At 39.8% G+C, this 13,899-nt stretch overlaps 1 protein-coding gene across 1 annotated transcript in view; it reads right to left on the bottom strand.

The window, feature by feature from the left end:
- Positions 1-2,151: 2,151 nt before the first annotated feature.
- GLUD1 (glutamate dehydrogenase 1) overlaps positions 2,152-13,899 on the bottom strand; it is a 30,737-nt gene continuing 18,989 nt past the window's right edge. The window contains exons 6-13 of the mRNA XM_085230102.1: positions 13,097-13,276; positions 11,561-11,698; positions 9,071-9,208; positions 8,861-8,941; positions 7,956-8,079; positions 7,640-7,731; positions 4,467-4,529; positions 2,152-3,534 (exon numbers count right to left, since the gene is read on the bottom strand). Of these exons, the coding sequence (XP_085086228.1) occupies positions 3,415-3,534; positions 4,467-4,529; positions 7,640-7,731; positions 7,956-8,079; positions 8,861-8,941; positions 9,071-9,208; positions 11,561-11,698; positions 13,097-13,276 (936 nt within the window). The 3' untranslated portion in view covers positions 2,152-3,414. The remainder of the gene's footprint in view (positions 3,535-4,466; positions 4,530-7,639; positions 7,732-7,955; positions 8,080-8,860; positions 8,942-9,070; positions 9,209-11,560; positions 11,699-13,096; positions 13,277-13,899) is intronic.

The following is a 13,899-nucleotide window of genomic DNA, read 5'->3' as shown; positions in this document are numbered from 1 at the left end:
AAGAAGACTGAGAGGGGACCTGACCAAGGTCTATAAATATCTAAGGTGTGGGTGGCAGAGCGGCGAGGCCAGACTTTTTTTTTTTCAGCAGCGTATGGAGACAGGACAAGGGGAAACGGCCAGAAACTGCAGCATAGGAAGTTCTGCACAAATGTGCGCAAGAACTTCTTTACGGTGAGGGTGACGGAGCACTGGAACAGGCTGCCCAGGGAGGTTGTGGAGTCTCCTTTTCTGGAGATATTCAAGACCCGCCTGGATACCTACTTGTGCGACCTGGTGTATGAACCTGCTTTGGCAAGGGGTTGGACTCAATGATCTCTGGAGGTCCCTTCCAACCCCTACGATACTGTGATTCTGTGATTCTGAGAAGCTGGCAGGAAGGAGGTAACTGTGAAAACTGTGGGTACCCTTATCCATGCTCTTGGGAGGTTGCACGTGACCACCACACAATTTGCTGTAGGCAGTAGGCATGGCTCAGAGCCATTAGAAATCTGTGCTCGCATGGAATTTCAGGTATTGGCTGGGCCCTTGCCCAAGCAATTTTCCAAAAATCCAAGCAATTTTCTTACTGAAGCATCCAGTGGTGTGCCAACAAATGCAGAGATCATGGCAGTAGCTAGAGGCAACACTTGCGTGTGTGCTCTATGGCTGTGTAAGGGGGGGAGTGTTCTCCAAAATGTTTGAGCTAAAATCTAATTCAAGTTACAGCTGCTATAAGAAAACACAATGGTGATATTTGTAATCTACACCCAGAGCATAGCTGTTTCCTTCAGCTGTGGTTAGGAAAAGGCTGGTGTTGCCCATAGCAACTGTGTGAAATTTTACTGCTTTTTTCCTTCTTTTGCTGTTGCCTGAACTTGGGAGAGATGTGATAAAAGCATAGCATCTTGTTCTTAACTATCTGATGCTGCTGGAACTGACCTCTGCACGGCACTTCACTCAGGACCAGCGTAGCCTATAATGCACACCACAATTTCAGAAGAGGATATCTATCACAAGAAGTCTGGATTCACTGATAAAGCTTGACAAGCAAAGGACAGATCAGACGATATGCTGTAATCTGAAATCAGATTCTGAATGTCAGTCTCATCAAGAATCTGAAGTCTTTGATAGAAAGTATCCCAGATTCTCCTCACACCACCCTTCATTTAAGCCCAGTTTGCAAAGAGAAGCTGTGGGTGCCTCAGCCTGGAGGTGCTGAAGGCCAGGCTGGATGAGGCCCCAGGCTGCCTCATCTGTGGGGTGGCAACCAGCCCACGCAGGGACTTGCAACAAGATGGTCCTCAAGATCCTACTTAGCTATCTATGCCAGCTGTCCGTGTGCTCCAACAGTGACAGGGCCTCACTCTTCAGGTCTGAACAGCTGAACTGGCTGAGAGAAGTAGAGGAAATGAGGGTGCAGGCAGGAAGAAAACTATCAGCCAAATTTTCAACAACCATGCCAGCAGATAGCACAACTCAACTGATAAGATTCTTTCTCTTTTCAATAACACAATGGTAGTAGTAGGATGGTAGAAGAGGTTGAAATCCCCCACAGATATTCTGTTGCATTTGTTGTTGTGTATTGATGGCAGTAGAGAGGTGGTCCGGCAAAATGGCGTCAGGCATGGAAGTGTGGATGAAGCAAAGGTGTGTCATTAAATTCCTCCACGTGGAAAACATGGCACCCACTGACATTCACCAGTGCTAGCTGAGTATTTATGGAGACTAACCAGTGGATGTGAGGCAGTGGGTAGTGTTTCATCAGCAGTAACAGCAACACTGGGTTACCTCTGTTGGTGCAGGTTTTTACAAACAGGCTCTTGTTCATTGTAGCTAATGGTGGTGACTACGCTGAAAAACAGTATTTTGTAGCTGAGAATTTGCTCTATCAAACAGTGTTCTTGTGCTCTTTGTATCTGCTTTAGTTTCTGTGGAAATAAATAGGAGGCATTGCCTTTGGAGCAACACATGTATCTAACTTCAACCATCTTGCTGTCTGCCAAGCTCATGAGACATATCTGTATGAGTGAGCCCCTTACAAGAAGTTATTGACAATATCTTACCAGTAACTACGCAACAAATCAGCAAGTGTATTGTGAAGATTCATGAGTTGGTTGTAACCAGTGAAAGCTTTTGCATGAAATAGAAAGCAGTAAAACAACAGCATAGTTGGTTTGGAAAGGTCAATTTTTTTTTAATAACTGCTCTTCTCTCCAGGTTATGTTATGCAGTTACAAAGTAGATAGAAAAAAAAACATAAGTTTCTGGGAGGAACTAGTTGTCTTTTAGAAAAAAACACTCATATTCATTACATAAATAACAACTGGCACTTCAAGGGGACACGGCTGGACAAAAGCCTTAGACTTTATAAACTGTGCTTGATCCAGTAATGTGTTGAGGTCCATTCTGTTGTATTTGAATATATTCAAAACTGTCACGACCTTCTGGTGGCAAAAAAAAAAAAAAAAGAAAGAAAAAAGAAGCTATGTGTTAAGACAGTGGATTAAGTTTACAGCAGCATTCTAGCTCCTCTGTAGTTTGGCCAATGATTTCTGGGTCATATTTCACGGTAGTTGTTCACTGAGGCAGTATCTAATTTTGAAAAAGCCTCTGGGAGGAAAAGACTGACAAAGAATGTTAAAAAGCAGGTATGATTGCTTAGCAAATTCAGACTATCCCTTTTCTTATAAAAAAAAAAAAAGAAAATCTGTAGTCAGAATAATTACATAGATGCTTGATTTAAAAATGTAACTATAATTGCTTGATAATTTCAGCTTATAAAAATATTAGTTTGTCAACTCTACATACTTCATGGTGGTAGCCAAGCTAACTTGAACAAGCAATAGGGCGCAGTCCTATAACAGCAGCAGTTAAAGAAAAAAACATTGCCTAGAGAGAATCAGGCCTGAAGCTTTACTACAAAAAAAATTAGACTCCTATCAAAGTTAATCCCTGCTGGAGGCCCATTCTTCCTTTGACAATGCCATAGCATTGATCATACAAGGCCTTACTGAAAGTGCCAAAGCCAAAATTATACCATTTAACAAAAGTGCATGAAGTAATAATGAGCTAAGTGCTCATCCAGTACAGTATCTGATCTGAAGTTTGAGAAGTGGCTCAGGTGGCAAGACCACTCTTTCATACATAAAATGTACCATTTTGTTTTGTAGGTGAAATACCCAGAATGTCCCCCACAAGTGCTGATGAACTGTTATCTTCAGATACATGCTTGTATACAATTTCCTAACCCATGGACTTTTATTGTAAAAAAAGACTAGTCTGGACTGAAACTAATTGAGAATAGAATCCACTATAATGTCAGAAGAAAAGAAATTTTTGTGGTTACATGTAAACTTGTGATAAGCTTTTCCAAGAAGAGGGTACATTGACAGTAAGAGGGATGGGATACAACAAGGAGCAGTGACAGCCTGCTTATGTAAAGGTCAGGCCAGCCTCGTTGTATACTTTGAAGACTTTCTCAATTGCATTGACGTAGGCAGCTGTTCTCAGGTCCAGACCCAGGTTGTACTTCATGGCAGTACGCATGATTTGCTGAAATAGAAAAGCTTGTATGAGATTTCTGCAAGTTTCCTATAGGAACCACATCAGATTCTGCATGCAGGATCCAAGTAGGAGCGTAAAAGCCCCTAATACTGCTCCCAGAGCTCCCAGAGCTCAGATTCTTTGAGAATAATGTCTAAAATTTCTCAGTTCTCTGTATGTCTACAATTTAAGAGGTCTCAAATCTCTACAGGGAAAAACAAGATTTCAAGTAGTGTTTCCATGCTAATTAGAAATACTTCATAAAGGGATCAATCTAAAACTGCTGATGCTAAACAAAGGTATTCTTAAGTACTTATTAGGCAGGTACAAAAAGATAACTAATATATGTTTCTATTCACCATAGCTTCCTCTAGAAAATACTTCCAGATATCATACATTAGTCTCTAATGTTTTCTACGCCCAGTCAAACTTGGTCATCACTGCACAAAACAGAAACATCTGAGAACAGTAGTCATAAACTGCATATGTATCTAATAAATTCTGCAGAATACATTTGTCAGGGAACTGTTAGGTCACAGCCTGAACTGATGACTGAGCATCTGGTGATGGGGTATGGCTGGCCCAAGGAGCACAGCTGCAGGCAATTTCCCTGTGCTTCTCAGGTGACTAGAAGTGGTGGACCCTAGGTCCATCTCCCCAACACTCCAGCCCATTTAAGGCCAGGCTCAGAGGGGAGAATGTTTTGTTGATGAAGGTCCTTTTTGGAGAGGGAGTGCTCTGTGGCCAGAGACCTGTATCACCAGCTGGGTGAGTCAGCTTTTTTCCTGTTTTTGAGTATTGGTATTCCAAATATTACTTTTCCTAGTATTGTAAAGAACTTATCAGAAGCAGTTTCACTGCTTTATGGGACAAACAGCTTTAAACAAGATGTAGCAAAGCCCTAAGTTCTTCTCCTGTGCATAGATTAAAGCAATACTTACTCGAGCAGAACGCTCCATTGTATAAGCCAACCCAGAATGGACAATATCCTTCTCAGATGCACCCTGCAACAATACACAGTAGGGTCAGGACTTATTCGTGCATACAAGAAGGTACTAATCCTATCTTAAGAACAGTAGATAAGATTCTTGTAGCTACTGAAGCTTGCTCTTTTTTTTTTTTTCTTTTTCCTTTTTTTGCAGTGACTGATGTTCAGACAAACTGAATTGCCATTACTTGAAGTGATAACTATGGTCAATTTGAATGTAAAACTTAGATGTAAGTCAGTGAAATGTAGTTTCCAATTGCATAATGCTAGTGTTTTCAGTGATGTTGTAACTACTGCTTTCAGCCTTGAAAACATGTCATAAATGTTAAACAGAAAGTCTCACGAATTAATAACTTCTCTAAGTTATTTCATTTATTTTGAAGACAAGTTTTAGGAAGGGCATAGATTCTCAATTCATAGATTAAAGCATATTAGCTTTGTGCAGCTCCTGAATGACTTAGTTCCCCTTGAAATGTAAATGCACTGAACAATAAATAATTGAAACGGCCTGACTTGGGATGTTAGTGTCAGTGTTCCATCATTCTGACTACTGTCATTTACTACTAATTTGAGACTTGGCTTCATGAAATAGATGCTTTCCCTCAAATACTCACTTGGACTGTAGAAATTACTAGGCCAGTTTATAAGGCTTGTGTTGAAGAGGTGACAGTAATGACTTGAAGCCACCACAAGTATTTATTATGCTATTCTTTCAGTGTAACACTTTTGCAAATGCCAGCACCATACTAGATCAGTCTACTCCTGTCATCTGACAGCAAACCAAGTTCACACGTGCCTCCCCTGATTTACTAAGGGAAGGATGTTCTGATAGTTTTTCTAATTCATTTTTTTCCCTTTGATTATTTGCCCTACCTTCTCCTGAGCTTATGTATAAAAAAACCACTACACCACTTATCACTTCCATACATCCCTTGGCAACAGTTCTACAGCTTAACTGACTGTTGGAATTGTTTATTGGCTTTGTTTGACAGCACCTTATTCTTGTTCACTCTTCCATCCAATGATGGCTGTTCTTATCCATCCATTTTCACATCACTCATTGATTACTATCTCTGTACTATTTCAGATTAATAGGACTTGGATTAGGTTGTTGTTTTATGTGGAACTTCTGTATCTTTGACTATTTTTTTCTGAGCTGTCTACATCACAACACGATAAGATACAGGGATGAAACCTGCATGCAGAGCTGAGAAGGCAGGCATATTCCAGACTTAAATTATGGCATTGTCAGTCTTACACTGCCAATCTTCTTTTCATTTCAGAATGATTACTAACACTGTATTTGTGTTCTAGTTGCTGTGCATTTCTAAGCTTATGCTCAGGGACATGATTTAGCAGAGGGTTATTAGGGTAGTATGGTTAGGTTGTGGTTGGACTTAATGATCTTTAAGGTCTTTTCCAACCTGAGCAATTCTATGATTCTATATTCTGTTGTTACCTCCAGATCTTCCTTTTGAGTTCAGATAGCTGAACTCACAACTTACCATTTTGTACTAAGATTTTTTTCCCACCCTATATTGGTACACATTAGATAACACTTAATTTAGATGACCTTTTTTGCCCATTAATACAAGTCTTAGAGGACATTCTACAGTCTTGTCTGTATTATCTTGAATTTACAGAAATACTATGTGAAGTTGTCTGTAGTATGGGTTCTTTGAATGAATCAGCAAATAACTTGCATTTGAAAGTTATGCAAGTTTCATAACTTTTTATGAAAATTTTAAGGATCACCAAGTTCCCATTGCCATTCTCATTGCTGCCAACAATCAGACCAGGCCTGATTCAGCTTGGCCTTGAACACCTCCAGGGATGGGGCATCCACATCTTCTCTAGGTAGCTGTGCCACTGCCCCACCACTCTTCTTGTTGAAAGCTGTTAGAAAACCCTGGTAAACTATATTAACAAGACTTCCAAAACAAATTCTGATAGTCTCTGAAGCAGTACTTCTTGCTATAAATGTTTGACAGACTTTGATAGCCAGGAATCAAAGAGATCATAGAATCTATGTATTGATCAGCTTAGCCAGCAGAAATATGAAGTATATTGTAGACAAAAGTATTGGCAAAAAAAAACAACAAAACGTAGTCATCTCTTGACTAGTTTGTTTAAAAACCAACAGAAAACCTTCCTCATTCTTCTCCAGGTTAAAAAATCCACACATCTCCATCTGAACAATGGATGGAGATGGTGGAGTTTCTCAGAGCAACAGACTGTTAGGTGAACAGCAACATGCAACTCTGATATGATTAACTCCTGAAATCTGAGGTAGTCATAGATGGAAAATATCCAAATTGCCATAGTGTTGTTTGCACAAAAAGAGATGGCACTTCATACTTTTCTAATAGGAGATGGGGGTAAGCACTACTCAGTGACAACTAAAACACCAGTGTTATCAACACTATTTTCATTCTAAATGCAAATCACAGCACCTTAACAGCTACTATGGAGAGTACTAACTCTGAAAACAGGGTAGTACTTTAAATACCCATCTAACACTACAGAACAGACATGAACACAGTAGGGGAACTGTTAGGATATGATTGAGCATCTGGTGAAGGGATTTGGCTGGTCCAGGGAGCATGGGCAAATTATTTGCACTTGTGCTCCCCATGTGACCAGAATGGAGCCTTTCTGAGCTCCATGTAAGGGCCAGCCACTGAACAGAGAGAACCACTGAACAGAGAGAACCTCTGACCAAGGCTGGTTCCTGAGAAGGAATGGTACATAGCCAGAGATCCCCTTCACCAGCTGGGTGAGTGCCATTCTTCTTTCTGTATGTGACTATTGGCCTACCTGCAAATACTTCACCTGTAGTGCCAAGGATCTGTCAGAAGCAATCCTGCTACTTCACGAGCAGAACAAACAAAATGAGTCTGTATCAAAATTGTAGCTTTATAATAATATTGGAGATAATTCACATGTGGCCAAATAGAAGGGAAAAAAATGGCTTATTTCCTGTATTCTTAAACAGTTCAGATCACTTGCTTCCTTCAATTGTTTGGCCATCTAGCCAATAGTACTAAGGTAAAACTTTGACTGCACTTATAATATCAGGATACAGCTACAGTTAAAGGGAAAAAAGCAAACAGAGCGACTACTTACTGATATCCTATCTTGAAATTCTGCTGTAGGCACAACTGGAATAGTTCCACCATGTTTCCCAAATTTTCTCTCCAAGCTTTCCTGTACTGACACTACAAATGAAAAAAAGCAGAAGAAATGTAATGGACAAGGAAAGGACAACTAACAAAAGGATTTGCCTCCAAATCTTCCAGCATTCCATGGCATGAAATGCAGACTCTGGGAGCAGGGCTGAAAGAAGGGTCATCTTAATTCTTTCCTACTAAATAGGAAATTTGCTGTTTGGTACTCCATCCTACCAATTAAACAGTGAATGAAAGCAGAACTGTGCACTTACTCAGCAAGTGGTAGTTTGAATCCCTTTCATATTTAAAAGTCAAGCGGCCATAGCTGACGTGGTTCAAGTTTTTCAGCCACTCAAAATAGGATACTGTTACACCACCAGCATTCAGGTAAAGATCCTGCAAAGAAACAGTAAGTGTGTTGAAATGTGATCATTAGATAAAGACAGTTCTATCCTACTAAGGAAAAGCAAGTATGATTTGCAAAATACCAAACCACATTATGGTAAGACAATCCAGTTGTTGTTCCTACATGACAAAGTATATCTCTTCTGATCTCTAGGGATTACTTCTACTGATTTACGGAGGACTTGACTTGAAAATATATGAAGTTCAGGAATGCTTGGCTATTCTATTTTAGCATAATTATTTAATAGAATTAATATATTTTTAGGCTAAGTCAATGAGTTAAGATAGATCAGCCACACCTTTTTAGGTATACTACTTGATCAGGATGCTCTCTTACTTTGTTGAAGAGGATGCTGTCATACTTTTAGATCTCATTCTTCCAAGTTACCACTCTAGGCAACTTTTACACTATATAGTCTGCAACTAACAATTCTGTTGGGAGTTCAACCCACAGACAAATTTTTACAAACTGGCCAGAGTGTTAAGTTAACTTGGCCTTCTTTCTTTGCTTACTGGACTACTTAGGTGACCAAATGTCAGGTAACAGACATGCCAAGCTACAGATTTACACAATCACTGTGGGTAGTTACCTCTTCTGAACATGTCACTTTCATGTAATTATCTCTGGGCACTTAGAGCTGTAATGAAGTCTCTTTAAGTAATTATTACAAATCTTGAGCAACACTAATGCTCGCTTCTAAGACACTAGCTGTTTATAGTTCACTGAAATATTATTCACTAATGAAAATCAAAGGTCATAAAGGAATCTTACAGGAATAACCATGATATTCCTCTCCAAGAAGATTTTGTCAGCTTCAGGAGTTGTAGGTCCATTGGCACCTTCAGCAATAATCTAAAAGGAACCACAACAGAAAAATTGCAAACTTGACAAATGTATGTTTCTGTCCATATTAATTATTGAATACTAGTATTTATAGTGTCATTCTCTATTTTTCATTTGTTTTTGAGTTCTCCAACTTACTTTTGCTTTGACTTTGTGAGCGTTGGCCTTAGTCAGCTGCTTTTCACTTGCAGCAGGGATGAGAATGTCACAGTCTGTTTCCAGAATACTGCCCTCAAGCTTCTGTGCTTTAGGGAAGCCCATGATTGTCCCATGTTGCTGTTGGAAGGAAACAAACCAGGGTGGCTTTAGTGCATGTACTCAATTTACTTCCCTTTTTCTAACTTAAAAAAGGGAGAGAAGGAAGAAGCAACGCTCTAGAAAGATAGGGATGATACGTCCTATCTTTAATTAGCTTGCTTTTTGTGTTTTATTTACTAGTCTTGTACCTCAGTCCAATATGATTAAGGTGTAATTGCTCTGGCCAAAGACACTGATAAATGTCTGGGCTCTGGTATTAAAATAAAACCTGCTGTTTCTTTCAACTCTTAAAATACAAGACAAATACAATCTTTATCAAATACTGAAATGATCCACTAGTCTCTTATGCACAGGCTAAGTTGCATCACATGAAATTCAGAAGCACCAGTTGTGAGAATTCAGTACTACAGTGACAGCCTTAACTTAATTGAGGGTCTTTCCAGCTTTCTGAGAAAGGGGGGTGAAGACATTCACATGCTCTCCATGCAAAAGATGACACCTGAAATAACCCCTTGGGAACTCTGTGGAATCATAGGATTGTCTGGGTTGGAAGGGACCCTTAAATGTCATCTAGTCCAACTCCCCTGCAATGGACAGGGACATCTACAGCTTGATCAGAGCTTGGACCGGCCTGACCTCGAACATCTCCAAGGTTGACAGCACCACACAGCTTGGTGTCATCTGCAAACTTGCTTGGAGGTGCACTTGATCTCACCATTGATGTCAATGATGAAAATGTGTCCCTCAGCGGTTCTTAAACCACTTGTCACTATCTCCATCCAGATATTAAACCACTGACCACCACTCTTTGGGTTATCTCATAACTAGTTCCTTGTCTGCTGAACTGCCCATTTATCAAATCCATATTTTTCCAATTTGGAGAGAATGACATTATGAGGGACTGTGTCTAAGGCCTTACTGAAGTCCTGACAGATCACGTGTGGCTCTTCCCTCGTCCATTAATGCAGTTACACCATCATAAAAAGCAACGAGGTTGGTCAGGCAGGACCTATCCTTGGTGAAGCCATGCTGGCTATCCTTTATCACCACCCTTTCTTCCATATGCCTTAGCATACCTCCCAGAAGAATCTGCTACATTATTTCCCCTGGCATTGAGGTAAGGCTAATAGGCCAGTAGTTCCCTGATCATCTTTCCTACCCTTTTTAAAGGCTATATTGCCTTTCTTCCAGTCACCAGGGACTTCACCTGACTGCTCTTACTTTTCAGATGTCATCAGAATGGCTTGGCAACTTCACCAGCCCATTCTGTCAGGACTCTGGGATGCATGTCACTGGGACCTTTCTGGATCCTTAGGATCCTCAGGCTGCTGTGAATCTGATTTTTTTTTTTTTTGCTTACTTTTTCTCCCTCCAGTTCACACCTTCTGAACCATTTGCTCAAGGGTTGTGAGTAGAGCAGTTGCCAGTGAAGATGGAGGCAAAAATGTTGAATACTTCCCTTCTCTTTGTCTGTTGTTACTACCCTGTCTGTGTTGCTCACTAGGGAGAGTATGCCCTTATGGACTTTATTTTTCTGGCTGATGTACCTATAGAAGACTTCGTTATTCTTCTTTGTGCCTCTTGCCAAGTCCAGTTCCAATTGGGTCTTGGCCTTTCTGACCTCATCCTTAGCTTTCACTGTCTATGCATTTTCTCTTTGCTCTCCAGTTTGACCAGCAGATCCCACTTCAGCCATGCCTGTCTCTTGTCTTCCTTTTCCGACTTCCTACACCAGGGGGTAGAGAGCTCTCATGCCCTAAGGAAAGCTTCCTTAAACATCAAGGGCAGAGAGTAATGGCCTAAAACTTGAACTTGCCCACCTGTGTGACCTGTTGTAGGCTGCATGCTTTTGTAGGGGATTGGGCTCTTGAGGTCTACAATTCTGATCTGACAGCTCTGCTGCACTCCCATGTCCTTGAGGAAAAACTCCTGGGGAGTTTTGTTGACTTACTGAAGTTCCAGTTGATCAACTTCCAGTTGATATGAAAGCTGGTTTTCCTAAAATTAAGCTTCCTGATTTTACCCTGCCTGATACCGCTCAGAAGTGTGAATTCCTCCGTTACATGGTCACTACAGCCCAGGCAGCCTCCAATCCTGATGTCACTACTCAGTTCACTTGATCTGGTGAGCAACAGGTGAGCAGTGCATCCCCCTTGCTGGGGCTGTCTATTATGTGGCTCAAGAAGTTACTCTTGATAGACTCCAGGAGCCTCCTGGATTGCCTACAGCTTGCTTTTTCAGCAGATGTCAGGGTAGCTATGAGGCATTACTTTCAGAGCAAGCTACGTATTTCATACTGGTCTATAGTCATCCCATATGTTTGCAGAGCTAGCAAAAATGAAAGTATTTCTGCATAACTAAGTTTCATACCAATTTGTAATCTTCTAGTTCCTTTGGGTCAATCCCATCAGGATTCCATATAGAACCATTAAATTCTCCAACAGCAACACATTTTGCTCCAAAACGGTGCAAGTATCTCATAGAATGTAAGCCCACATTACCAAATCCCTGAAAGTGAAAAGAGAGAGGAAAAATAGTCAACTCTTCAGCTAAAATGATTATTAGTAGGGTTTATATAGGTTTGAAAAGCTGTAAATAGTTCCTTATCTATTGATATGTCTTGGCATTTGATAGTGTGCATAGGAACAATGGAAGAAATCTGTGTTACTGGTCTGAATACTACTGTTGAAATTATGTATTTTAGCTGGCAGTGCAAAACTGAGCTACATTGTTTGTACTGGATAAAGACAAGAGAATTGTTAAAGTTACTGTGAAAGGTTCAAAATGATATTTTATCAACACTAGAAAATTATGACTATGTATCCTGTAAATGGTGTGGTCTTAAGAAGAATTCATGCATTTTTGTATAACCGTTCCAAGTTCCAACAGACATTTGCAGACCAAGAAATATTCAGTTTGTTTAAAGCTTACGAGCATAAAACTCTCCTGGAATGAAAAACAATAAACATAGCTTCCTGCTAGTTGTGTTTTAATATGAAAGGTTAGGTTGTTTCTTGAATGCTTTTGGAGCTGTCCTGTACAAAACAGATTGTTTAAATGTAGGTAATCCTGCATTTTGTTAGCAAGGAAAAAACCTACTGCCCTCCACGAAACTAAATTTTAAGTCATTATTCAATATTCTAGAAGTGCAGGGATAGTGTGATGCTGTCTCAGTGCACGGCAGAGATGTTTGTGTGAGCCCACTGGTTAACTAGAAGACAACTTAAAGGTTACAATCACAGTGTTTCTAAGAACTGATATACTGGTACTAACGACAACTCAAAACAAAGCTATCCCTCAAATCCTATATTTAGCTTTCTGTTCCAAGCTGGTGAATAGAACACAATACTTATTAAAATTTTAAGAATTATAATAAGTGTTACTGAATACCAAAGCCTTCCAAAATCCAACAATTAGAACCTCCAGAAGCTTTATGAATGCTGAAGATGAATATTGAATCCTAAAAATTTAGGATGATGTGTTGGATTTTTACTTTTCCAACTGTTCATTCCATAGTATAATGAGAATTTCTTTCTCTCCCTCATTTTTTTATAAATGCAATAAATGCAGTGTAGGCAGCAAAAGTGTCACAGCTCATTTAAAAGTATGCAGTAGTTCCTGGAACTCCTGTAATAGCGTTTCACTTTGCTCTTTGCAGCCAATGCTCATAAAGAGTGGAGTTTTGGCTCCATGCCCACACAGTGCCATTATAAGGTCTGTTCTTATAAAACAGTCCAAATTAAAGGGCACCTGTGTTGCTTGAAAAGCATTTCTAAACTTTGAGAGTAAAGGTTAACTCAGAAGTCATAAAACGCTAACAGGGTTTATTGCTACAGCCCTTCTCAAGAGTAGCTCTGTAACTTTCTTCATCACGTTTTTCCCTCCCATTGAAAGAAAAAAAGTTACCTGAACAGCAAATGTTTTATCTCCAAATCCTGGAGTCATTCCTAATATACTCATATACGATGCTTCATTGATGAAATTTTCAATTCCATGGAAGAGACCACGGCCAGTTGCAGATATCCGTCCATGGATCCCACCCTGGCTGATGGGTTTACCAGTTACACATGCGTGTGCATTAATATCCTGTAGAACAGCGAAGGAGTTGTGAGTTATTGAAGTAGTTAAGTAATAGTTAGAATGGAAACTTTGTACACCTCAGGGATAAGGGGAAATGGGTATTGAGAGAATTGGAACATAATTCAGTGTATATACATCTCGTTTGTAAGTTGGTCTCTTTCCTCAGCTTTTGTGAACAGCTTCTCAGAAGTACTCTTGCAGATGTCAGGGAAGTTGCATAATTGGATGTGTTCTACAAATTTTCTGTTGCATTAAAGTGCATGTGTTAATGAAAAACTGCAGCTAATTATAGTGACATCTTATTGCACTGTTAGCGCAGAGCAGATCTTTAATAAATCAAAAAGCTTTGAGGGATGTTTTTCAATATTCACTCCTATTATAGCCAAGCTTTTCATCATTACTCTTGACATTTCAGCTTTTTAAAGGGCTCAGACATGTTCTTGTACTAGTCCCAACTAAAGCTAGTTAATCATTTAGAAGCAGTGTTTAGTGTTCCTTTATAACAAATTCAGTTGATGAACTACATGTCCAATACCTTCCTGTTGAAAGAATACAGGTATAACTTGATCTCTGGGGAAAATTGACAGTATGAAGATCATACAGGAAAGTAAGATATTTTAGTGCTTTCA

This window comes from Meleagris gallopavo, chromosome 8 (genome assembly GCF_905368555.1).
Source record: "Meleagris gallopavo chromosome 8, MGAL_WU_HG_1.1, whole genome shotgun sequence".
In the NCBI taxonomy this organism is placed as follows: Eukaryota; Metazoa; Chordata; class Aves; order Galliformes; family Phasianidae; genus Meleagris; species Meleagris gallopavo.
This window is presented reverse-complemented; position numbering and strand designations above follow the sequence as displayed.